Source organism: Microcaecilia unicolor, chromosome 11 (genome assembly GCF_901765095.1).
Source record: "Microcaecilia unicolor chromosome 11, aMicUni1.1, whole genome shotgun sequence".
Taxonomy (NCBI): domain Eukaryota; kingdom Metazoa; phylum Chordata; class Amphibia; order Gymnophiona; family Siphonopidae; genus Microcaecilia; species Microcaecilia unicolor.
The window spans coordinates 25487652-25515312 of NC_044041.1; the positions used below are offsets into that span (position 1 = coordinate 25487652).

Consider the following 27661-nt stretch of genomic DNA (forward strand, 5'->3'; position numbering starts at 1 on the left):
GATTTCCCCATCTCCACGCCAAATAACTGTGCACTTCCTGGTACAGTCTCCAACAGGAGTTCTGCTCCCTGCAAATCCAGTTAAATCACATTGTTCTAGGGAGGTGGATTAATCCCACTTAAAAAGGTTGTGCACCTCCAGAGTGAATAAGGTAACTTAGAAGGGCTTCCAGCTTCTCTAATAATAATAACAGTGATAATTAAAAAGGGAGGATCAGGATAGCCAGAGTTGTTTTTGTCCCGATGAAGGCTCATAATAAAAAGGTGGCAGCTGGTATGTTTTCTAGGGATGGTAAGATCTTGCAGTTGCCTCTGTGGCTGACAGCTGAGATACATCTTTAGGCATATGGACAGAATAACAAGGTAGCCTGGGGTGGTTGTTTTTTTTTTTTTTTTTTTTTCTCTGATCTGTCTTCCCCATATTCAGTGCCACTTACCCGGGAGTTGCTACCTGGAGATGTGGCATTGACAAGGGCCATGCCCGGATTTTCAGCAGCATTATCCAGGCAGTTGCTATTGAAAATCTCTGCAGACCTCCCCAGCACTATTCAGATAGCACTGATGTGGTCCAGGGGCAAAGTGAAGTTACCTGGAGACTTGCAATATTCAGCACAGATATCCAGACAACAACAACAAATATGGTCTTAATTTTTCCAGCTGATTCTCCTGCTAATGGTGCTGAATATTGCCATCATGCAGAGAAATGCATCTCTGCCCTTTAGGGAGCAATTCTAGAAAGGAAGCCAAAGGTTAGGTGCCAAGATGCAGCACATGAAACTCTACCCCCCCCCCCCCCCCCCGTTTACTAAGCCGCTCTAGCGGCTGCCATGCGCTAATGCCGACACAGCTCATTCACTTTGAACGGGCTGTGTTGGCATTAGTATGTGGCTTAGTAAGCGGGGGGAGGGGGGAATTCTGTAACAGCATCTGGGCACCAAGATCTGTTATAGAATATTAGCATCAGTTGGCATTTATGTGCTAACATTTAGATTTTGACGGGCACCTGGTCAAAAGAAACCAGACAAAAAAGTTCCAAACCAAAAAAGTTCCCGACATAAAAGTCCCTGACAAAATAGACTCCCGACAAAAGGGCCTGATGAAACAGATTTATTTTTGAATGGTATGAATTTGAAGGGTACAAAGAAGTGGAGGAGCCATAAATTGCTGATAAAGTCCAGGGCTTGTCACTTGAAAGTCCTGGCACCTGCCTACGGCTTGACTTCACTATCCACACTTGGTATCTAGTGAGAATCATAAATCTGCTTGAAAACATAATCCAGCTTGATTAAGAGTCTATTTTGTCTTGGGTTCTTTTGTTGTGGGTTTTTTTTGTCATGGTCTGTTTTGCTGGGGGTTTTTTGTCGTTTGTTTTTTTTGTATGGTCTATTATGTCGGGGTGCCGATTTTGACATGTCAAAATCAGACATAAATATGTGCACCTAAATGTGGCACTTTACCGCGATAGTGTTCTGTAAGTTACGCACATAAGTACTGGACACACCCATACCTCACCCACGCACCTCCCCCTGTGAAACCCCCTGACATTTACAAGCATAGGGCTAGATTCTATAAATGGTGCCGGGTGGGGGTGGGAACCAAAACACTGAGCGCTATTCTATAAGTTGTGCATAAAGTTAGGTGCAATTTATGGAACAGAGCTTAAGTCCTGGGGGTCGCACTTAAATTTAGGCAATTCCGTTTGTGTAAAAAAAAAAAAGCGGTGCAAATGCCACTGCCTAAATTTAGGCGCAGAGCTCTCTTATTCTATAATTGTACAAATAGCCAAAAACCACACCCACGATCCACCCCGAACTGCCCATCACCTTCCCATTTCCTCACCCCCTTTTTTGAGATGCACGTAATATGTAGGCGTGGATCATAATTGATTTCAATTAGCACCAGTAATAGCTTAAGAGGCCAATTATTGGTCAGGGCCGCCAACAGACTGGGCAGGCCCGGGCCAAGGCTGCCCCGCCTCCGCCCTCATCATGCCCCCCTGCCGCTGCTGCCCCTCGTCTCTTCCCCCGCTGCTGCCGCCCCCCATCACTCCCGCCACTGCTGCAGTCCGCAGTTTCACCTGCCTGCCTCCACGGCTCCGGGCCCCCTGCATTCAAGGCGGCAGTTGCAGATCGCCTCTCTTCGGGCCTTCCCTCCCTGTGTCCCGCCCTCGTCTGATGTAACTTCCAGTTTCCCCGAGGGAGGCGATCTGTGACTGCTGCTTCGAATGCAGGGGGCCCGGAGCCGAGGAGGCAGGCAGGTGAGACCGGGAACGGCAGCGCCAGCGGCCTGACCCCGGCGCCGGGCCCCCCTTGGAGGCCCGGGCCCGGGGAATTTTGTCCCCCCTGTCCCCCCTCTCGGCGGCCCTGTTATTGGTGCTAACTGGCTAATTATTCAATTAAAATGTGCGCACAATCTGAGCACATGCCCAAATTTATGTGTGCATCTCAAAGCGCCCCTTATAGAAATTACAAAATACAACTTAGCACTCATCTAGCACTTACATACGTAACTATAACAGTTGTGAGTGTAACTATGGGGCAACAGGTTATAGAATGAAAGGTATACCCATATGATCAGTGCCAATATCCAGGTAATGCAGGTGTTGAATATTCAAGTATAACTTTAAATGTCATGGCTTGTGTTGAAAATGAAATGCCAACCTTGGAATTTGAAAACTGATTCCTATGTTACTAGAAGAGGTTCTGGTACAAGGGTCAAAGAGACTTGGGAATAATATCAGAAAACATATCCAGAAAAAGGATGGGGATAGTAGCAACGAGGAGGAGGAGGAGGGGGAGGGCACTTCAAGGGCGAGAGTATGAGGAGATCTGGATTGGAGGGGAGGGAGGCACCTCCTTAGACATTCTGGGGCCTAGGGCAGAAATAACCCCAGCCGTGTATGTGCAATGAGTATTAAAATGACTAAGGGGTGCAGAGAGGCCTTTCTTTTGTTTAAGCTACAGATAATATACCCAATCTGCTGCATTAACTGAATCATATAACAATTAACACCTTAAATGCGGACAATTTTTTTCATTAAGGCTCAGGATTTTGACAGGTCTAAAGGTTATCAATAGAAATCAAACAAAATAAAACATGGAAAAGAAAATAAGATGATACCTTTTTTATTGGACATAACTTAATACATTTCTTGATTAGCTTTCGAAGGTTGCCCTTCTTCCTCAGATCGGAAATAAGCAAATGTGCTGGCTGACAGTGTATATAAGTGAAAACCTTCAAGCCTTACTATGATAGTCTGACAGGGTGGGAGGATGGGGGTGGGTCGGAGGTATGCATGGGGACATCAAAGCAGTGAGAATCCTCAAAGGTAACTTTAAAACCATACAAGAACGTAAGACCTTTGAAGTCAGAATGATTGAATATTTTAACACCCAACAGAAAGGACTTAACAAGGATCTGGGGTTCCTAGCCCATTATAAACCATAAAGCTGTATGTCTCTGTTGATCACCCTCCCCTCACCTATCCACACCCACCCTGTTAGAATATCAATGATATGCTTTGATGTCCCCATGCATACTTCCTACCCACCCCCATCCTCCCACCCTGTCAGACTGTCATAGTAATGCTTGAATGTTATCACTTATATACACTGTCAGCTAGCACATTTGCTTATTTCCGTTCTGACGAAGAAGGGCAACCTTCGAAAGCTAATCAAGAAATGTATTAAGTTATGTCCAATAAAAAAGGTATCATCTTATTTTCTTTTCCATGTTTTATTTTGTTTGATTTCTATTGATAACCTTAAGAGTGGACTAACACGGCTACCACACTCCTCTACTTAAGACAGGTCTAAAGAAAATGTTGAGATGAATGGAACTCATGAATTTACAAATCCAAAATTAAAACCAAACAAAAAGTAGTTGGCATTCCGTTTTCTTGCAAAATGGCGATCTTCGAATTGATAGGTCATAGATTTCATACACGTTCCATTCAAATACAAGACACAATGCTGCTGTGACTACAACGGGATAAAGCTGTTTTGTCCCATGTTCACAGACGACTTGCACTTTTAAACAGATTCAGAAGAGAGATTCCTAGTGAAAGCCGTTACATTTTGAGACTTGTGCTGAATCTGTTCCAAACGGACGACTCCCGTTAGATTGTGCACAAGCCCTTACGTCTTAGTAATGAACACGACCTCCGTTGCTTCTCGCTGCTTAACAGCATCACAATCCCTTCTCTTTCATTTTGTACCTGAGTAGAATGCAACAGAATTAACAAAGCACTTGAAAATCTGATTTCCGACAGTCCTAATTCTCCGTTTCTGAATTCAAAACACTGGACTCGTTCTGTCAGGCTCTTTGCAAGCCTGGGCCACTTGGTTCTAAACTCCGTGGAACTGTCTAATCACCTGCCAAGATTGCACTTCCTTGGGTCACTCCGAATGGGCGCAACTTGATGCAAGATCCCGGGGAAATTGTGCATTAGCAGAGCCATACACCAGATTGCACAGATGGAGTGTAACTGTGGGAAAGCAATGCACAGACAGGAAAAGCAGCAACTCTTTCCTGTCCTTGGTGGCTAAATTGCATTATGATCCCAGCTTATCATCACGCTGGAGGATACTGTAACACCCAGACTGTATCTGGCTCCGTTTAAGAGAGAGAAGATCCAGTGTATTTGGAAACAAAAAAAAAACTGCTTGTTAAGTGCCTTTGTGCTTTATGAGCTACAGTATCAAGTGCCACAGGGTTAGCGACTTGCCAAAGAAGGATTCTGCAATCAGAAAGCCACAGTAGAATCACAGCAACAGAAGCCGTTCTGCTAACCAGATATGATATGAAAAATGGAGACTGTACTTCAAAGGACAGGTTGGTTGGAGGACGAAGCAGCAGCAAAACGAGAATGTTCCTCATTTTAAAAATGCAGATTTGGAAGCCAGAAACCTCCTGGTAATCTGGAACTCACATGGGATTGAGGTCCAGCAGGGCTACTGATTCATTTGTAAAGAAATGTGCATGAACCTGTGTCCTGCCCAGTTGAAGAGGTGAAGAGAGAGGGGATAGAGGGTGGGAAGTGGATGATATACCTTTTGTTATCTCCTGGGGGGAAGTTGCGGTGGTGAAGCTTGGCTGCTTCAATAGACATCAAAGACCCTCCTGAATGCTTCCCATTCAGAAGCATACTCCGGATTAGGAGATAGCTTTTCCATCAAGTATCACACTGTTGAAGCACAACTAAGAACGTGGTGGATGTGAGGGCAGGGAAATGAGTTCAGGAGATAAATGGCACTGGAAGATTGCATCACTGCAAGCTGTAACAACTTCCAACACGGAAGCGACTTAAAAGAAAATAAACGGATTCAGATTCCTAGATCTTTGGTTTGTCACTGAATAATAAGGCTGAAATAAAAAAAACAACAACATTATTTTAAAAGTTGTTAGATGAAAAATAATAATACTTTTTCTTAAGAGTAATTTGCTCCATTAACAATCTATGATTGTTTTTCACCCATTGTGTGACACTTCTAAAAAGAAAAAAAAAAAAGGTAAAAGTTGTTGGTCGGAGCTTTCTAAGTGTTCACATGCTGCGTCTTCTTCCAGAAAGTTTTTCATTTATTCTCAATCAGTGTTTGAACTTTATACACTAGGTCTCGAGCGTGCTTCAGTATCTGTTTCATATTGTGCCGCTCTGCCATTTCTGAAACAAGGAAGAGAAAGGAACATTAGAACCAGTTGTGCTTTTTGCATGTCAAACACAAAATTACTAGCCAAATGGTTTTTATCTACTGCATTTTTCTCTGTTTGTATAAGCCTTTTTTTTACTAAGATGCTTTTGTGCGTGCTAAAAAGCTGTGTTAAACAGCTAACAGCACAGTAACCGCTAACAGAGAAAATGCCATGTTGGAGCAGGGAATAAATGAAAACGTGTCTTACAATTCTAATGCAGTTTCCTGCATTATCTGTTCTGTTAACATCACCTTTATAGATGTAGTTAAATGCATTGTGCAAATTTTTTCTCTGCATTAACTGCATGTCAGCCCTTCCAAAAATGTTTTGAATGCTGCCTACAATTATTAGGACAGAGGCTCTAAAGTTATCATGTGCTAGTTTTGGACATAACTGTAAAATCTTAAAGCACTTTCAGGTTATCAACAGAAATCAAATAAAATAAAACATGGAAAAGAAAATAAGATGATACCTTTTTTATTGGACATAACTTAATACATTTCTTGATTAGCTTTCGAAGGTTGCCCTTCTTCCTCAGATCGGAAATAAGCAAATGTGGTAGATGACAGTATATATAAGAGAAACATCAAAGCATTACTTTGACAGTCTGACAGAGTAGGAGGGTGGGAGTATGCATGGGGACATCACTTTCATAAATAGGGCCTGAGGGGGGAGGTTATCAACATGGGCCACAGTTAAGACACATTATTTTACTGTTTACCCAATTAGTAGTAAGTCTCATTGCATAAAATGGGACCTGTGCTAAAATAGTATGAGTTAGTGGTAAAATAACACATCTTAATGGTAGCCCAAGTTGATAACTTCCCCACTTAGTGTGAAGAGTTTGTCTCTGGTAACCAGAGCTGCTATTGTGATGTCATAATGCCTCATTCCACCAATGCCTAAGAGCCACCAGCCTCATCGGTGATGTCACAATGGCTTGATTGTCCTATACTTGGCTCACTTTTATTACTAAAGCAGTGATTTTGATTTCTAGAGACATTTCTTTTTTTCTTTAATTAAGGGGGGGAAGTTATCAACGTGGATTACTGTTAAGACATGTTATTTTACTGCTATCCCCCGTTATTAGTAATTAGGTTTTATTGCATAAAAGGGACCTATGCTAAAAATAGCACAAGTTAGTGGTAAAATAACACATCTTAATGGTAACCCAAGTTGATAACTTCCCCACTGTGTGAAGAGTTTGTCTCTGGTAACCAGAGCTGCTATTGTGATGTCATAATGCCTCATTCCACCAATGCCTAAGAGCCAACCTCATCAGTGATGTAGTGATGTCACAATGGCTCGATTGTCCTATACTTGGCTCACTTTTATTACTAAAGCAGTGATTTTGATTTCTAGAGACATTTCTTTTTTTCTTTAATTAAGGGGGGGAAGTTATCAACGTGGGTTACTGTTAAGACATGTTATTTTACTGCTAACCCCCGTTATTAGTAATTAGGTTTTATTGCATAAACGGGACCTATGCTAAAAATAGCACAAGTTAGTGGTAAAATAACACATCTTAATGGTAGCCCAAGTTGATAACTTCCCCACTTAGTGTGAAGAGTTTGTCTCTGGTAACCAGAGCTGATATTATAGTAACATAGTAGATGACGGCAGAAATAGACCTGCACGGTCCATCCAGTCTGCCCAACAAGATAAACTCATATGTGCTACTTTTTGTGTATACCCTACCTTGATTTGTACCTGTCCTCTTCAGGGCACAGACCGTATAAGTCTGCCCAGTTATGATGTCATAATGCCTCATTCGAGCAACGACATCAGTGATGTCACAATGGCTTTATTGCCCTATACTTGGCTCACTTTTGTTACTATAGCAGTGACTTTGATTTCTAGAAACATTACTTTTTTTTTTTGTAAAAAGGGCAGATGTTCATGTAGTGTTTATGACGACTTCTCTTCCTGCAAACTCCAAGTACCATATCTCTTTTTCAGACTGTGTTGAATAGTTTCTTCATCCTGCCTAGCATCTTCCAAATATCTGTTTTCACCGCACTTGCTGTTAGGAATTTTTCCTATTCTTCATTTTTCCAGAGATCAAAAGGATTTTGGGTGAACTTAGCGTAATTTATTGAACAGCATATCCCAGAAAAATGCCGTACATGTAACAAAGCTCCTTCTAATAATACCACTAACATTTGGATTCTGTTGAGAACGAGGGCAGGAGTAGAATCCTTTATGTTGTCCGTGTGGGACAGATAAAGCCAAGCGGAATCAAGAAATTCTTCAAACAGAGCAATCACTTACCATTAAAGAATTTTATGATATCCGTAAAATCCATATTATTCTCTAAAATTATGTCACGGTAAATTTCCACCAAAGCCAGGGCTATAAAGAGAACATAGTGAGAAGAGGAGATGTGCTTTGCTGCCCAGATCGTCTCCCAAACCGAGAAAACATCATCGTAGATCAGCTCTGTTAAAACGAGAAAAAAGGACAAGAAAGGAGAAAGAGGAGGGTGGAAGGGAGAAAGAAGGGGTAAGGAAGAGAAATGGGGACGTGGAAAGGGGGGAGGAGTAAAGAAAGGAACAGAGAGAGATGATATGGGGAAAGGAAGAGAGAAGTGAAGTAAAACATGTCGAAAAGAGAGAATAGAAATGGTTTGAAATAGTTCGTTTACAAATCCTTTTGCTAAGCCTCATTAAGCACTAGTGCATGCTTACTGTAGCTTAAAAAGGCTACAGTAATCCCACGGTAATTTTGCAATGGGCATGCACAAACCATGCGCTACAAAATAATTAAAATGTTTTTGCAGAGGGAGCGTGTCTGGGGGGTGGAGAGTGGGCACTGACTGATTAGCACAGGGTTAGAACGTGAGCCTTTATCACCTACAAAATAGGTGTCAGTAAGTGCTCACGTGCCAGGGACGTATCTAGAAGCGCATTTGGGGGAGGCTTACAGGTGGTCTGAGGAATCCAGGTGTTCTCTCCCCCCCCCCCCCCCTCGCTGTCACTGCAACTGCAACACTGAGGCAGACTTTTCCTGGTGGGGATGCCAAATCCCCACCAGCCGAACAGCTCTCCTCCGTGTCCCACCTGTGCTAGTCGGCAGCACAACACATAAACATAGCAAAAACTGATTGTCGAATATTTTCTGTGTACAAAGTTGAGTTTTGCTGGGTTGCTGCACTGGATTTGTTTCTCCTTGTACTTTTTAATCGTTGATTTATTTAAAGCATTAAATAGTCTTATCATTTATTTTTATCCAAGCTACTTACATTAGTTTGTTACCCTTCTGCTCTTTGTTTTAGTGCCTATTTAGTACAGCTGGGTTTTCTCTCTCTTTTATTTTGGTAAAAAAAATTTACTATGCCATAAAGGTCACTGCAGGCAGGATGCAACATGAGGGACACACCGGAAAAGGCAACCTCCATCACGATCGACATATAATAATAATTTGTATCTTCATTGCTTCCTTTTTTTTTTTAAACCGAAAAAAGAACCCCAATATCTTTTATAAAAATACACTGGAGGCAGACAGTCACCTCTGGGTTGGAAAATCTGGCAACTGATGGAGAAACTGCAGCTTCTGAAAGGAGTAAGGGAAAAGAAGACAGTGCTACTATTTCAAAAGGTCCTTCAACAATGCAGAGAACCTCAGGATCTTAACTTTCACTCCAGTCACGGGGAGTCCCTAGTTCTCTGGAGAACGTGGTGAAGGCGGTTAGCTTAGCAGAGTTTAAAAATGGGTTAGACGGTTTCCTAAAGGACAAGTCCATAAACCATTACTAAATGGACTTGGGAAAAATCCACAATTCCAGGAATAACATGTATAGAATGTTTGTACGTTTGGGAAGCTCGCCAGGTGCCCTTGGCCTGGATTGGCCGCTGTCGTGGACAGGATGCTGGGCTCGATGGACCCTTGGTCTTTTCTCAGTGTGGCATTACTTATGTACTTAAAAGTAGCTGATGTTTAAACTTCGGTCTTATGTATGCAGCAACACTTGGGCCCCTTTTACGAAGCTGCGCTGGTGTTGGCGCATGTATTTGATATGCGCAGAGGCCCCCTTTTACTGCAGCAGTCCTGTATAACATAATATAACAAATATTGCTGCTTTCAACCCTAAATATTGTTGTTATTGATGTCATCTCCCTACCACAAAGAGTGAGTGAAGGGCAGGTGTAGCGAGATGGATAGCGCTTCCGTTTTTTCCCCATTCATTGTACCTACCCCGTTTAAAGTCGAGAAGGAACCATCGATAGCAGAAATAGAAATGAGTGTAGTCCCCATTTTGGTGCATCAGTTCGAAGAGCTCAGAATCCAAAATCTGACAGAGAAAGCAAGGTGCTGCATTACTGTCCAGCTTAATATACAAAAAAACTAGACAAAAATAAAACAGTCTGGAAAAACAAAGTGTATGCAAGAGGGTTTTCAATCTACCAAGTTCAGGGCTCCTTTAACCAAGCTGTGGTAAAAGGGAGCCAGTGCTGGCATCAGTGTGAGTTTTATATGTGCACCGAGGCCCCCCTTTTCCCGCAGCTGGTAAAAGGGAAGTCTCGTTTTCCTACAGGAAATGGCCGGGCGGCAAGTAAAGCACTTGCCACGCAACCATTTCAGGGGGGAGCCCTTACCGCCACTCATTGAGGTGGCGGTAAGGGCTCCTGTGTTAACCTGGCAGTAACCGGGCAGCGTGTGGCACCGCCCGATTACCCCTGGGTACACTCCAGTGCTACAAAAAATAAATAAATTTTTGTTGGGCTGGAAATTACGTGCTACGGGCGGGAAGTACCACCGGGCTGCTGCGGTAGCCTGGCGGTACTTCCTATATAGCGAGCGGTATACAATGGCCTCTACTGCGGCCGCCTCTGAGAAAATGGAATTCAAACATGCGTGGGATAAACATAAAGGAATCCTGTTCAGAAGGAATGGATCCTCAGGAGCTTAGCCGAGATTGGGTGGCAAAGCCGCTGGTGGGAGGCGGGGATAGTGCTGGGCAGACTTATAAGGTCTGTGCCAGAGCTGGTGGTGGGAGGCGGGGCTGGTGGTTGGGAGGTGGGGATAGTGCTGGGCAGACTTCTACGGTCTGTGCCCTGAAAATGGCAGATACAAATCAAGGTAAGGTATACACAAAAAGTAGCACATATGAGTTTATCTTGTTGGGCAGACTGGATGGACCGTGCAGGTCTTTTTCTGCCGTCATCTACTATGCTACTATGTTACATCAGAGAGGCAGGCCGCAGTAAAGAGAAGCTGCAGGTGCCAGCAGCAGAACAGCATATGGGAATCGCTGCCACCGCTCAACTTTTAAAAAATGCAAAAAGAAGGTAAACTCCGGGAACTGGGTGGAGGAAGGAAGGGCGAGATGCCGCTCCCGGAAGAGTGCCACCTGAGGTCCCTGCCTCAGGTGGCCTAATGGTCGGGTTGCCCCTGCCCCTAATGTTTTATAGACATTTGATAAGAAAACAAGCAAAAGGCCCAACTCAGTGTTGTATCAGGTGGGGAAAGACCTGAATGAATCGGGTCCAAAATGCTTTTATGTAAAAATTTTGCAGCTTTGTTTTATTTTGTCTTTTTTAACCTGAACCTGGTATCCTTGGACAGAACTTATATATCATTTATTGCACCATCATCAGGAGTTTGCAGTCCAAAAAATAAAATCACCTTCAAAGTTTTTCCTCCTTTTGGCTCAGATACTTACCTGAATCAAAGATCTCATGTTAGCAAAGTGTGTATCCATGGCGCCTCCGTGTGGAAAGTTCTGGTTCATTCGTTTCATCAGCTCAGTGAAACAGCTGAAAGCCAGGGCCTCTGTGGGTAATTGGAGACAGTAAGGGACAGAAATTCAAAGAGCAGCAGTAACAGGGAACAGCCTCTGATTAATCCATTTTTAAATGGAACCCAAATCCAGCTATACCAGTGACACAGAAATCAATTCTCAAGTCACTTTGCAGAGCTTGCAGGCTCATGGATAGAGAGCAGAGAGGAAACCGACCATATATATCTGTCTGCATCTCATGTCACTACCACAGCTGTGCTGGCTTCTGGCCAACTGACTGGCTGTGGATAAACACTGATAATTTCTGGAGAAAGGAAAGAATCTAGAGGTATTTATTTTACTGGGAAGCTTCAGAAGAGGTTCTGGCCCCAGTGAACAGAGTACCTGTCACTACACACAATGCAGAAGAATTCCAGCAGTGTTTCCCAGGAGGTGCCTGAAAGAATTTACAATGCCTGTATCAACCTGAGAATCTACAGAGAACTCTGTCTGGAACCTCTATGATATTACACCCATCACTCCACACTATTGGGTAATGCCAAATTAGGGGGTGAAACAGCAGTTAAGTATAACTTGGCACCAGTGGCATAGCGATGTGGGGCCAGGGGGGGCCTGGGTCCCCGTAGATTTGGCCCTGGACCCCCCTGCCGACGACCCTCTCGACCCCCCTCCTGCCGCCAACCCTCCCCCGCCGTCGCCGTGGGCTACCTTTGCTGACGAGGGACCCCAATCCCCACCAGCCAAGGTCCTCTTGCTTCCCGCGGAAGGCTTTGTTCAGTTTCTGACGTCCATGTCAGACTCACAGAAACAGAACGAAGCCTTGCAGATCAAGGCTTCGTTCTGTTTCAGTGAGTCTGACGTCCTGCACGTACAATGAGCAGGACGTCAGAAACAGAAGGAAGCCTTGCGCGGGAAGCAACAGGACCTCGGCTGGCGGGGATTGGGGTTCCTCGCCAGCAAAGGTAGGTGACGGTGGGGGAGGGTTGGCGGCTGGAGGGGGGTCGAGAGGGTCATCGGCAGGGGTTGGCGGCGGTGGGTCGATAATGGCTGGGGGAGGGGGTCGTCGGCGCTGCGGTGGGGGGGCTAAAATGTGCCCCCTTACCTCGGGCTCTGGAACCCCCTCCCACCGAAGTCTGGCTATGCCCCTGCTTGGCACCTAAGAGGTGCATTTTTGATATGACGCCCAAGTCAAATTGTAGATATTTTACGGAAAACGGCTAAAATTCTCATCCTGAGCATAGCAATTTTCAAACCAGAAAAAATGTCTATTTAGCGGCATTTATCCGGTTAGCAGCATCTCCTACCTAGATAACTGCCGCTAACAGAGGCCATATTCAGATTTTCAGTGGCTTTGTCTAGATAATCTCTGCAGACTGCCTGGTGCTCTCCAGATAGCGCAAGGGTTGTCCAGGGGCAGAGCCTGGGGGAGCAGGGAGTTACCCAGAGACTGGCGATGTTCAGCACAGGTATCTGGATAACCCTAGGACAGGCAGGAGAAACATCCTAGGTTATCCAGGTGGCTACCCGGATAACTGTGGTCCTGCTCTTTAAACCCGGATATTCAATGCCGAAATCCAGATAGTGGCTGGCACTGAAAATTCAGGTATAACTTCAAATGCCACAATTAGAATTTAAATGAAGTGCTACTGCAAACTCATCAGCTCCTACATTTAGGCACTTAAGAAGAAGATAAGAATAGCCATACTGGGTCAAACCAGTAGTCCATCTAGACCAGTATGCTGCTTCTAATAGTGGCCAATCCAGGTCACAAGTACCTGGCAGAACCCCAAAGAATAGCAAGATTCCGGAATCCCAAAGAGTAGCAAGATTCCGGAATCCCAAAGAATAGCAAGATTCCGGAATCCCAAAGAGTAGCAAGATTCCAGAACCCCAGATAGTAACAAGATTCCATGCTAACAATCTCAGGGCAAGCAATGACTTCCTCATGTCTATCTCAATAGCAGACTATGGACTTTTCCTCCAGGAACTTGTCCACGCCTTTCTTAAACCCAGACATGCTAACTGCTGTTACCACATTTTCAGGCAACAAGTTCCAGAGCTTAACTATTCATTGAGTAAAATCCCTAAGTTAGGCACCCTATTTTTAGCCAAATTTAAGAGCATAAGTTTTCGGCCAAAACTCCACTTAAATTTAAAATTCTAAAGATTAGCGCCCTTAAATTAGGATTGCAGTTCATTTGTTTTGCTTTAGAAGCTTATAACCCTTGTTTGAGAAGGTGAATTATTGCAGCAGCGCTGTTTCCCGGTCAAGTACATTATGTCCCGGTGGTGCATGTTAATTGCCAGCAATGCACATTCATCAAGGATAGCCCAGGTTACCACAGCATAAGTAGAATAATTATCAGCTGAGGATACACACAATGAATGCAAAGTAGCTCATTATTATGTAAACAGAATAACTCTGTTTGTGGCGAAAGCTTGTGAACCACATAAATCTGGGAACTTTAACTACACCTTAGCAGGAGTGGGAGGACTGGCAGGTTAACATACCTGGTGGCAATGTTCTGGAGGCAACCATTTAAAGGGGCCTCAAGGCCCTGTCAGACCCTCCTCCTCCTACATATTAAGAATAGAGAAGCATCTGGGGTCAACCAGTGCCATTTTGAAAAATGAGGCAGAAATGAATGATGACTCCTGCCCCCACAAGACCACCCGGGATTTGCCAGTAAGCTTAAGGAGGATCTGAAGACATAGGGGTTAGGTTTCAGAAGAAGGGGGGAGGTCATTTTTTCTACATGCCCTGAATGGGAGGGTTTGGGACCAGAGTTGAGCGAGGAAAAGGAAGGCTCCTGAAGCGCCAAGCAGCTCACACGCTTTTCACTCCTGCTGCTGCCTGTAACCCGACGAGGTAAGTTTTAAAATTCAGAGGGAGGGGGAGGGAGGCCTCGGAAGGTGGGGAGCCTTGGAGCTGGCAGGGAGGCCTTGGAGCTGGCAGGGAGGGAGGGAGGCCTTGGAGCAAGGAGGGAGGGAAGCCTTGGAGCTGTGAGGGAAGGAGGGGAGACTTGGAGCTGGGAAGGAGGGGAGACTTGGAGCTGGGAAGGAGGGAGGAGCCCTGGAGCTGGGAGGGGGGCCGGGCCCTGGCGCTCAGAGGAGCTGGCAGGGAGGGAGGCCTTGGAGCTGGCAGGGAGGGAGGGGAGACTTGGAGCTAGGAAAGAGGGGAGACTTGGAGCTGGGAAGGAGGGAGGAGCCCTGGAGCTCGGAGGAGGGCCGGGCCCTGGAGCTAGGGTGGGGGTGGAGCTTGGGTGGAGTTAGGGTGGGGGCGGAGCTGGGGTAGGGCCCCATCAAATTGGTCTGCACAGGGCCACGCACTTGCTAAGACCGACCCTGGTAACATAAGTGGAGGGGCATAATCGAATGCGAACGCCCATCTCCATGGGCGTCTATGTCCGAGAACGGGTACGTGAAGGGGCGGGACAGACCGTATTGTCGAAAAAAATGGGCGTCCATCTTTTGTTTTGATAATACGGTTTGTGCCGGGCAAATGCATCGGATTTGTGCGGATTTGAGCTGGGCGGTTTCGTTTTCCAGCGATAATGGAAACTGAAGGTGCCCAGCTAAAAAACAAACCAATCCAAGGCATTGGGTCGTGGGAGGGCCCAGTCCATAGCTCCCACCCCTTGGGTGCTGAGCCCCTCAAATCCCCCCCAAAACCCACTCCCCACAATTCTACACCATTACCATAGCCCTTATGGCTGAAGGGGGGCACCTACATGTGGGTACAGTGGGTTTTGGGGGCAGTTTGGAGGGCTCCCATTTACCAGCACAAGTGTAACAGGTAGGGGGGGATGGGCCTGGGTCCACCTGGCTGAAGTCCACTGCACCCACTAACAACTGCTCCAGGGACCTGCATACTGCTGTGATGGAGCTGGGTATGGCATTTGACGGTGGCATATAGGCTGGAAAAAAAAGTTCTTAAAGTTTGTTATTTTATGGTGGGAGGGGGTTAGTGACCACTGGGGGAGTCAGGGGTGATCATCCCCGATTCCCTCCGGTGGTCATGTGGTCATTTAGAGTACTGGTTCGTGAAAAAAAAGGGGTCCAAAAAAATGACCCAAATTTGCGGTAAAAACGCCTTTCTTTTTTCGATTATCGGCCGAGGGCGCCCATCTCTCCTCGGCCAATAACCATGCCCCAGTCCCGCCTTCACCACGCCTCCGACACACCCCCGTGAACTTTCTCTGTTTCCACGACAGATTGCAGTTGAAGACGCCCAAAATCGGCTTTCGATTATACAGATTTGGGCGCCCACGGGAGAAAGACGCCCATCTCCCGATTTGGGTCGAAATATGGGCGTCTTTCTCGTTCGAAAATAAGGCGGCTAGTCTTGCATAATGGTTGGACTGGCCTTGAAAACAAGGTTTGTAAAAAAAACAGATCACTCACCGTCATCAAGGATGACCAAGAGAGGAGCGAGGAGGTCACACATTCCTTGTACGTATCCAATCTCAATATGCTGCCAGATGTAGCTAATGCACAGTTTAGAAAAGACAAAAGATATTTGCTGACACTTCTTAGATGTGCCTACATTTGTGCTTCAGTAACAACTGTCCAAAAAGTACAGCCAAAAACCTCAAGGAAATGCAAGGCATAATTAAATAGGCTGCACACACTGTAATGACAAGGCTTTCTTTCCATGCTTTCGGTTGCTACTAACCTTCACAGTTTCCATTCAGTGTAAAAAATGTAAGGAAGGATGCTATATTGGAGAAACAGGCCAGATGCTTAAGACAAGATTCAATTTACATAGACATCATATGAACAATACTGGTGCCAGCAGGGTTCCCACGCCTGTTGGTCAACATTTTACAGGACCAGGACACTGTACCAGTGACTTCACAGTGAGAATCCTGAAAGGTAACTTTAAAACCATACAAGAACGTAAGACCTTTGAAATCAGAATGATTGAATATTTTAACACCCAACAGAAAGGACTTAACAAGGATCTGGGGTTCCTAGCCCATTATAAACCATAAAGCTGTATGTCTCTGTTGATCACCCCACCCCTCACCTATCCACACCCATCCTGTTAGAATATCAATGATATGCTTTGATGTCCCCAAGCATACCTCCGACCCACCCCCATCCTCCCACCCTGTCAGACTGTCATAGTAATGCTTGAATGTTTTCACTTATATACACTGTCAGCTAGCACATTTGCTTATTTCCGATCTGAGGAAGAAGGGCAACCTTCGAAAGCTAATCAAGAAATGTGTTAAGTTATGTCCAATAAAAAAGGTATCATCTTATTTTCTTTTCCATGTTTTATTTTGTTTGATTTCTATAGATTCTACATGGAATGTTGCTATTCCACTAGCAACATTCCATGTAGAAGTCGGCCCTTGCGGATCACCAATGTGGCCGCGCAGGCTTCTGCTTCTGTGGGTCTGACGTCCTGCACGTACGTGCAGGACGTCAGACTCACAGAAACAGAAGCCTGCGCAGCCTTCTACATGGAATGTTGCTAGTGGAATAGCAACATTCCATGTGGAATCTCCAATAGTAGCAACATTCCATGTAGAATCTCCAATAGTAGCAACATTCCATGTAGAATCTCCAATGGTATCTATTTTACTGTCATAGTAATGCTTGAATGTTTTCACTTATATACACTGTCAGCTAGCACATTTGCTTATTTCCGATCTGAGGAAGAAGGGCAACCTTCGAAAGCTAATCAAGAAATGTATTAAGTTATGTCCAATAAAAAAGGTATCATCTTATTTTCTTTTCCATGTTTTATTTTGTTTGATTTCTATAGATTCTACATGGAATGTTGCTATTCCACTAGCAACATTCCATGTAGAAGTCGGCCCTTGCAGATCACCAACGTGGCCACGCAGGCTTCTGCTTCTGTGAGTCTGACGTCCTGCACGTACGTGCAGGACGTCAGACTCACAGAAACAGAAGCCTGCGCAGCCTTCTACATGGAATGTTGCTAGTGGAATAGCAACATTCCATGTAGAATCTCCAATAGTAGCAACATTCCATGTAGAATCTCCAATCTCCAATAGTAGCAACATTCCATGTAGAATCTCCAATAGTAGCAACATCCCATGTAGAATCTCCAATGGTATCTATTTTACTGTCATAGTAATGCTTGAATGTTTTCACTTATATACACTGTCAGCTAGCACATTTGCTTATTTCCGATCTGAGGAAGAAGGGCAACCTTCGAAAGCTAATCAAGAAATGTATTAAGTTATGTCCAATAAAAAAGGTATCATCTTATTTTCTTTTCCATGTTTTATTTTGTTTGATTTCTATTGATAACCTTTAAGGACCAAATCACTAACCCATTTTTTTTTTTACCCTGATCTGTATCTATGGAGTGGAGGAGTGGCCTAATGGTAAGAGCAGTAGTCTGAGAACCAGGGAAACTCCTTCAAATACCACTGCGGCTCCTTGGATCTTGAGCAAGTCACTTTACCCTCCATTGCCTCAGGTACAAATTTAGATTGGAAGCCCTCTGGGGACAGGAAAATACCTACTGTACCTCAATTCAATTCAATCGAATTCTTGTATACCGCTAATATCCCTTTTCCAGGGTTCAGTGCGGTTTACATTCTAGGTGAGACAAACGCAGATAGTGTGAGGTATGAGAAATATTAGAGACAATTGATGTAATGCATGAGACCAAAAACATTATTTATTTATTTCTTTGTTACATTTGTATCCCACATTTTCCCACCTATTTGCAGGCTCAATGTGGCTTACATAATACCGTAAAGGCGATCGCCAAGTCCGGTATGGAAACAAATAGAATTTGATATTAGGGTCGGGTAAGGATATTATAGTCAGGTACATAGGGATAGAAAATAGGAAGGAATACATAATGTCCAATACAATCTATGGTTTTGCTGTGTTGCAGGGTTGAGGCATCTAAGTTAGGTCGGTGGGGAATGCTTTTCTCACTAAGTAGGTCTTTAATGATCTCCTGAAGTTTAGGTGGCCGTAAATTGTTTCACAGTCTTTGGCAGTGCATTCCACAATTGAAAGTGCATTCCATTAAAAGAAAGGATGGACATTCATCATGGTTGTAGGTAATAAACACGAAATAAGTGTGAACAAACTGTTACACTGTTTTCACTTTGTTTCACATTTTCACCTTTTTCTCCTAAAGTGGGACCAGAATACATATGATCAAATATAATTTGATATTTATAATATAATTATAATATCCCACATTATCCCAAACAAAATTCAGGTTCAATGTGGCTTACAATCAGGTTATAAGCAGGTCCTATCTCTGTCCCTAGAGGGCTCACAATCTTGGGTTTTTGTACCTGAGGTAATGGATGGCCAAGTGACTTGCCCAGGGTCACAAGGAGCCGAAGTGGAAATCGCACCCGGGATGCCGGGATCATCTAATTTCCCTTGGGAGGTGTGAACTAAATCCCAAATCCCTTCCCTATGGGAAAACACTTGCCTCCTGATATTCGGCTGGTATGTGCCAAATTTGGAAGTGCCCACATTACCCAGGCAGTAGGGTCGATTTGGCGCACCCTACATCGCAGCTTAGAAAAGGACCCCTAAGTAAGTTTTGGTCCAACTACTGAAAAAAAATTATGCTTACTATTGACAATGGCGTAACTGGGCACATCTAAATGGGACGTGAATGCCAACTAATTCTAGTATTTTATAACAGAATCTGAGCACCCACATGCCTTTACAAAATTAGGGGTCCTTTTATGAAGCTGTGGCAAAGGGGGGGCTGCACTGGTGTAGGCACATGTTTTAGACTTGTGCCAAGGCCCCCTTTTACCGTAGTGGGTACAAGGCAGGTCTTTGTTTTTTTTTCAAGAAATGGCCAGGTGGCAAGTGAAGCACTTGCCCCACGGCTATTTCAGGAGGACCACTTACCGCCACTCATGGAGGAGGCAGTAAGGGCTCCTGCACTAACCTGGCAGCGTGCAGAACTGCCCAATTACTGCCGGGTACACACCGGCTCTACAAAAATTTTAATATTTTTGCAGGGAAGGAAATGGCGCCTGCTGGGGGAGGGAACTACCGCCAGGCTGGTGCAGTATCCCGGCGGAACTTCCCTTTTAGCAAGCGGTAAGCCCGGGTTGGGCTTACTGCCGCTTCGTACTGCCCTTAGTGCTTATTACCAGTGGCGTAGCGAGGGCACATGACACCCCCCCTCGGCGCATCAACCTCCCCTCAGCGCATCACCCAAGCCCCCCCACCCTGAGTGCATTCTTGCCTGCCGTGTGCACGCCGCTGGGGGGGGGGGTGTCGGTTCCACTAGTTCCCTGCTCCCTCTGCCCCGGAACAGGAAGTAACCTGTTCCGGGGCAGAGGGAGCATGGAACCAGCGGAACTGACACCCCCCCCCCCCCCAGCGGCGTGCACCTGGGGCGGACCGCCCCCACTGCCCCGCCCTTGCTACGCCACTGCTTACTACACTTCATCTTGGCACCTAACTTTTCTCAGCCTTGATAGAACTGCCCCCCTCTGAGGGTAAGTTTCTAAAGCATCTGCTGTGTATAACAAAAAGGGTTTTTATAAAAATTGCTTATGTGTATACACGCATAAAAAGCAGGTGCACAGAAAAATCGGAGGAAATTTTTCTTCACTCAACGCGTAGCTAAACTCTGGAATTCGCTGCCGGAAAAAGTGGTTAAGGCGGTTAACTTAGCGGACTTCAAAAAAGGGTTGGGCAGTTCCTGGAGGAAAAAGCTATAGAATGTTATTGAATGGACGAGGGAATAATACAGTATTTCTAGGATGGGCGGGACGAATTGCTTGTTCTTTTGGCCGCTGTCGGTGACAGGGTGCTGGGTTCGATGGACCCTTGGTCTGTCCCAGCATGGCAATGCTTATGTACTTATAAAAGCAAGGCTACTTCAAGCAATCTGTGAGTAGATGCTTCTGGAGCTATTAGAGATAGGCTGGAGCTACAGCATACAAAATATGTGAGTATATGGATAGAGTACACAGTCAAATTTACACCTTCTTGGAAGCACATATACTCCTGGATTTTATATAGAAAGCGACTAACATTGTCGTATTCTGTGTCTGTGCATACAACTTAGTTAACAAGTCAATCTGCGCTGATAATTGCCAATTAACAAGCAATTGACACTAATTGGCATTAATTAGAATTTACGCACAAAACTGTGTAAGCGTATTCTATAACGTGCTGCATATAAATTCTAATTCGCGTAGTTGAAAAATGGGTGTGGTCATGGGCATTTCTAAAATCTATGCGCATTGCTATAGAATACACCCGATGTGCGCCTAATTTAAGCATCGGGATTTACACCAAGTTTTACTTGGCGTAACTGGCCGCTATTAAATTTAGCTGTGTGGAGCAGCACTCGCTGTATTTTATATACTGCGTGGAAATTTAGGCTTATTCTAAAATGTATGTTTAAATTAAGGTGTAATTCATAGAATACGTTTAGGCAAATTTCATTTTGGCGCCGATTTTTTCAGTTGTGCATGAGCATTTGTGGCATTACAGGGACTGGTTCTGGAATCCTATTTTATAAACGCACACAGAAGCTAAGTTACCCTTACAAAATAGCCTTAAAATGGGCCTTTTTTGGAACGTGGACACTGAAGCTCCTATAAAATGATCTCCTCCTTGCGGATATCCTAAAACTTTGCCTGGCTATCTGGTTCATATGAAAGGTTTGCAAAGCCCTGTTTAAAATAAACTTGGCTACGGAAATGCTCTCTGAACATTATCTTGCAGGCTAATCCTATATAATAATTCTCACCACTAACGTTCTAATGTGGGACTGCCTGTATCCGTGGCTCCTGGAGTTGCTGAGCTAGGTTCCGTAGCCAGGATGATGTCACTAACAGCTGATTCCCAGGCAGGGGGAGGAGTAGGTGCTCCTCCCCCTTCCTGGGAATCAGCTGTCAGTGCGCCGCTCCCTGCCACTTCGGAGCAAGTGGCAGGGAGCAGCAGCACATCAAAAAACTACAAGCGCAGCACCACAGAACCCCCCTCTCGGCGCATCACCCAATCCCCCCCCCGGCACATCAAACACTCCCCTCCCCCCATCCAAAGCACATCAACACCCCCCCTCCCCGGCGCATCAAACCCCATCGCCAACCACAGATACCAGTAGTAACGCTGTCCGGCCGCTGCTGCTTCTCCTGTTGAGCAGCAGCGGCCGCTACAAAAAGAAAAGAAGCGATAAATGTTTTTAAACCCAGCCCAAATCATTCGCAAATGCCCGACTCTTACAACGCAGTCTCTGCAGCCGCTCCTCCTCTCGCCTCCACGTCACTGGCCCTGGAGTAAGACCCCGGAAGAGCGCACACACACAAGCTGTCGCTGTCTCTCTCTCACTCTCTCTCTGACACACACACTCCATCTCTCACACACACTCTCTCTCAAACATACACAGTCCGAGGAAAACCTTGCTAGCGCCCGTTTCATTTCTGTCAGAAACAGGCCTTTTTTTTTACTAGTTAATTAATATGAATGAAAAAAATAGCATCCAACATGTGAATTAAATACCTGCACATGATATTACGCAGCTTCTCCAGGTTGTCGGGTGTAAAGTACCAGTAGTTCCGGTCACATCTCTGAACGTCTTTTTCAATGCGATGCAGATTTATAGTGTACAGATCTAGCAGCTCTTGCTATGGTTATACACGAAGAGAGAGATTTTTACTGTCATATGAACAAACTGCACACAAGACGCATTTTATTGTACTGCTTTAAAAAAAAAAACCAAAATAGGAGTAGATTTATTCTGCAGCGATAGCCAACTTCTCTCAGAGTATTCACCCATGGACTATGGAATGCCCTTTCGCCATGCTAAGGAGTCCTTTTACTAAGCCGTGGTAAAAAAATGGCCTGCGGTAGTGTAGGTGCGTGTTTTTGGCACGCGCCGCGCCAGTTTTTACCACGTCTGCAAAAAAAAGGGCTTTTTTAAAAATGGGGTAGGAAAAGGGCATGCAGCGAAACTGAAACCAGCACGTGGCTAAAACTGACCTGAGCCCTTAATACCACTCATCGATCTAGCGGGTAAGGGCTCACGCGCTACACGCACGGTGTCTGGTCGGTGAACACCAACTGCCGATTACTGACGGAAACGCACCGCTTGGGAGGAAATAAGTAAATAAATCATATAGGCGTTAGGGGCATGCGGCAAATCTGAAATTACCACCGGGGGGGCGCAGTAGCCTGGCAGTAGTCTCATTTTGACGCACGCTGCACGCATGTACAGCCTAACATGCCTTTGGAAAAGGACCCCTAAGGAAGCCCCAAAGTAAATAAGCAAGCTTCAGCACTCTCACAAACTCCACGACTAAATATATGGTACAGATAAATGCACGTCCTAGATTTCACTGAGATGTGCTTAAATTGGTATTAGACAACTAAATTGGGATGTGCTTAAATTGACAACCCGTTTTGCTAAGAGTTCATTAGATTAAAGAACTTTAATTCAAATTCTTGCTGTAAAAAAAACACACACATATATTGTGATATCCAGGATAGTTGGGTTAAGGCAGTTTCAGTCTGAAATACAAGTCCCAGAAGGCATTGCAGGCAAGGAGCCAGGGGGTGAGATGAAGAACCCGAACTGGACTCCTAGCTGCAATAGGGGAAGACATGGGTGTAAGCTGGCAGGATGTGTAGATTGGCTGCCACTAGGGGGAAAGAGGGATAGGAAACCCTGTGTGCAGGAGTTCATCATTAGTCTAATGCTCAACTCAGCTGGTATGGGTGGCGGGAAGCTAATGGAAGGAGAATGATTGGTTGTGAGAGCAGAAGCCAGAGATTGATTAGGCAGGTGGGAAGGAGTCCCAGGGAAGAGAGAAGCAGTTGCAGGCTGAAAACCCTTGGGTAAGACAGGTCCCTAATGTACTGAAGCAGGCTGAAAACTCTTGGGTAAGAGAGGTCCCTAAAGTATTGAATCTACCAGTGAAGCTGATGCAGGGTGAAATCCCTTGGGTACGAGGAGTCCCTAAAGTATTGAACTCTCCTGAAGGTAAAGAGAGTGGAAGGTAGAAACTACTGCTTTGTGATTTAACTGTGATGATGAACTGAATGAACTGCTTCTATTTGGAAGTGAACTATTGTTTATTGTGCACTGGATAAAGAGCCCAGACTGGAGCTGACTGTGAACCTGTATTGAATCCTGATATGTGCTGATAGCCTACTGCTTAAAGGGGACTATTTGCCACACACTTTCATGTGGCTTATATGTGCTTAAGGTTGAAGGTGAATGCTGATGTTGGAACTGTATATCAGGTCTACTAGAAACCTACATGGAATAAAGTCTTTAAGAATGAAGTTTCGGGTGGACATTTATTTCTTGACTGTACCAGGAGCCTGTGGCTGGAGGAGATTGTTCTATCCTTGGCTGCACTTAGAGGTACCTGCTTACAATATATATATTCTGATCTATAGATTCAGCGTGGGATATTTTAATCTCTTAATGGTAAGGACATTCAAAAGGGATCAGAACTGACTGACTTCTCAGAGGTTAAAAATTACCCAGATGCATCCCATAACCTCCACGTTATCCCTTTTTTCTACTGGAACCAGAAATCTCCATTAAGGGGGGAAGTTATCAACGTGGGATGCAGTTAAGACATATTATCTTACTGTTAACCCCAGTTATTAGTAACTAGATCTCATTGCATTACATGGGATCTGTGTTAAAATTGCACGAGTTAGTGGTAAAATAATACCTCTTAACGGTAGCCTACGTTGATAACTTCCCCCTTAGTGCAGACTTCTTCCTTAGAATATTCTTCTCCATGTCCTTCCCGTTGATTAGACACTCAGATGCTAATTTCCTAAAGCATTTTCTCTTTGTAAAGCTTGTTTTACATATGGGAAAAGGGTCTTATAAAATGTCAGGGCCAAATTTGCATAAATAGGTATAGATGCCTACAATGCCACGCATACATATATGTACACCATGTGCAGGAGCTTTCAGGGGCACAGATGGGGTGGAAATGGAGTGGGGTTATAATACACATGCATATTTTATAAAATACAGGGGTACACTTAAGGGAGTACTTTTTATAATCCTTCAGCCTATTTTTTTACATGCACAGCAGGGCTCATAAAATTGTGCACATGGTATATGCATATAGAAAACAGGCATACGGTAGGAACAGTTTGGGGGGCCTAGGAATGGAGTTGCAGTTGCTATATATGTGTCTACTTCATAAAATATGTAAGTACACATTCAGAATACATGCACAAGTTTACATTAACTTCAAAGCAAGTGTGTTGAGGGTGTGTGTATGCGTGTGAGAGAGAGAGAGAGTGTGTGAATGTGTATGTGTGTTGCTGAGGCTGGTTCTAGCTGCTTATTTCACAAACTAACAACAAAGACTCTGATAAAGTTCTAAATTGCCAGTCAGGTTTTCAGAATATCTACAATGAATATGCATGAAAGAGATTTGCATATAATGGAGGCAGTGTATGCAAATCCAGTTCACGCTAGGATGTACTGCCTTTTTCTCCAGTCTTAGACAGGAAGAAAAGAGAGAAGGATCTCTTTGCTGAGGCCCTGTGAACAGGTATATTTGATAATCTGTGAGAAGCTATATGTCATGATCTCCCCAGGTACTATTTAGATAGTAAACAAATGTTTAGATAGTGTTATAATTGATCCATATTTCAGTTACCTGCTATTGTTTTGCTGATTGAAAAATTAGAACAATGAACAGAAAACGTGCAAATATTTTTAGTTTATTGCCTCTGCTTGTCTGGACTAACTAGGAATCCTGGTAGTTTGTGTGTTGGGTCTGTTAGTGCTTTCTAGGAACTGCGGGACCACTGGGAGTGTGGCCCTAGTAACCTAGAAATTACTGAGGAATACCTTGAGAGTGTGAGACTCATCCAGAGGTGGTTGGGACCCAGTCGGTGGGAGGAGGGTGCTAATGTAGAGCACAAGCAGCAGGTGCAGGTGGAACTGAGCTGTGTTGGGCATAGACCCTCTAAGTGGCCACAGGGGTAGCCCCTGGCAGGCGCTAGGCGTTTCGTGACAAACTGTAATAAGTACAATCATTTTAGACCAATGATAGATTATTGAGAGTGCTTGGCAACAGTTAAATTCATTGTACGTGATTTGCTGACTGCCCTCTTTTCTGAAGGTCCAAAATAATTTTTTAATAATTACTAAAAATATTTGTGGTATGCTTTGATTAATGTTGTTATGTTATATTGTTTCACTGCATGGAATTATTCTTTTTGTGACATTTGTTAAATGCAACATTGGATTACAGTGGTTTTTGATTCCAGTGAATCCAGGGGCGTAGCCATGGGTGGGCCTGGGTGGGCCGGGGCCCACCCACTTTGGCCTCAGGCCCACCCAGCAACAGTGCATGCTGCAGGCCTTCTTTCCCTCGGGCCCTCCCTCCCCTTCGGGCAGCGCCGCAGTCTACCTGAACAGGAAAGCTGCACGGCACCGGGTCGTCCTGCCGCTACGCTGCTGCCCTCCGCTCCAGTCATCATCATTCTGGCACAGAGTTCTTCTGCTGCTTATCTGCAGCGGATCCGCGCGCTGCCAGGGCTGTATGCTGCTGCGACTGGTTCCTCTGCGCTGGCCCCACCTTCTTGAAGAGCAGAAGAACTCTGTGCCAGAAAGATGATGACTGGAGCGGAGGGCAGCAGCGTAGCGGCAGGACGACCCGGTGCCGTGCAGCTTTCCTGTAAAGGTAGACTGCGGCGCTGCCCGAAGGGGGGGGAGGGAGGGCCCGAGGGAAAGAAGGCCTGCAGCATGCATGTCAGTGAGTGGTGTCTGGGGAAAGGGAGGGAAAAAAAACCTGCAGCATGCTGGCGGGTGGTAGGTTTGTTGTGTGTGTGTGTGCTGGGGGGGGTCAGGGAGAGGGGGGGGGTCAGGGAGAGACAGGAGCACTGTTGGGATGAGGGAGTGAGACAGATAGGGGGAGGGACGGAGAGATGCTGCAAGGGAAAAGAGAAGGAGAATGGTTGGATATGGGTGGGATGGGGAGAGGGAGGGAAAGGGCATGAGAGAAAAAAACGTGTTGGACATGAAAGTGGAAGGGAGGGAGAGATGAGAGGGGAAATGTTGAACATGGCATTGAGGTGAGAGAAAGGAAGGATGGAGAGATGGTGGGAGGGGGAGAGAGATGTTAAACCAGGGGCTCAAGGCAGGGAGCGGGAGAAAAGTTGGACATGAAGAAGGTGGAGAAGAGGAGAGTAAAGGAGAGATGCACAAGCGGGGGAGGGGAGAAAGAGGGAAGATGGATCCAGGAAGAGAAGATAGACAATGGATGGTAGGGAAGAGAAAGGGAAAATGCTGGACAATGGGGGAAGGGAGAGGGAACAGGAAGATGCTGGTGGTGGGAGGTAAAAGGTATAGGGAAATAGGCTATGAGGGCAAGGAGGGTAGAAAGAGGGAACAGATGCTTGGCTGGGAGGGGGGGGAGAGAAAATTTTGTGCCCACCCACATTGTGCTCAGGCCCACCCAAAATTGGCTGTCTGGCTACGCCACTGAGTGAAACAATGGAGAAGACCCTACCATTCAATAGCATTTTTGAAACGTCAGGAACTAGTGTAAATTTTTTTCATTGCATTAGCAGATAAGTTTGGAACTTTAGTCCTATTATACATAATACAAAATTGTTTTTGATTTGAGCACTGAAGATTAACATCACAAATTTTCATAGGACATTACAGGACTTAAATGTGCAATGATGGGATGGTTTGTGGCTCTCTGTTGAGGGTTCCTGGGTCTGGGCACATTACAATATTTATTATATAAGCAATTATAAGAATAAGACTGATTTTTCATTTTGTGACCTGATCTCTCTCTTTTTTTTTGATGTTTTGTGTTTTAAGATGCATATTCATTAGGGATATCCTGAAAATCTGGCCTGTTTACCATATTTGAGGCCTGAAATCCTGCATCCCTGTCCTACTTGACTTCAGATGTCAGAATAACAGGAAGCAACAAGCCGCAAATTGTCACTTGAAATTCCATGTGCACTCTAAAGCATTGCCAGAACCACTTAATCAAGTTTTCCCTCGACAAAATTATCAGGAAATCTCCAGACACACAAAACAGGCCTCAGGTTTACCTTTATGACCCTTTAAACCCACTGCTGACTCCTCCAGTCTCTGAAGAAACTTGTACAGTAACCAGGGCTGCCGAGAAGGGGGAGGGTAGGGGGGCAAGAACCCCCAGAACAGGCCGCCAAGGGGGGCCCCGACGCCGGGGTCTGTCTCTCTCCTGCTCCTGACAGGACCCGGGTGATTGCA

General features: G+C 45.1%; 1 protein-coding gene across 1 annotated transcript in view; it reads right to left on the reverse strand.

Moving 5' to 3' along the window:
* Nucleotides 1–5496: 5496 nt before the first annotated feature.
* Nucleotides 5497–27661, reverse strand: part of SGSM1 (small G protein signaling modulator 1) — a 276394-nt gene continuing 254229 nt past the window's right edge. Inside the window, exons 20-25 of the mRNA XM_030218397.1 lie at nt 21925–22049; nt 15835–15917; nt 11353–11462; nt 9885–9981; nt 7962–8129; nt 5497–5661 (exon numbers count right to left, since the gene is read on the reverse strand). Coding sequence (XP_030074257.1) covers nt 5573–5661; nt 7962–8129; nt 9885–9981; nt 11353–11462; nt 15835–15917; nt 21925–22049 — 672 coding nt within the window. The 3' untranslated portion in view covers nt 5497–5572. The remainder of the gene's footprint in view (nt 5662–7961; nt 8130–9884; nt 9982–11352; nt 11463–15834; nt 15918–21924; nt 22050–27661) is intronic.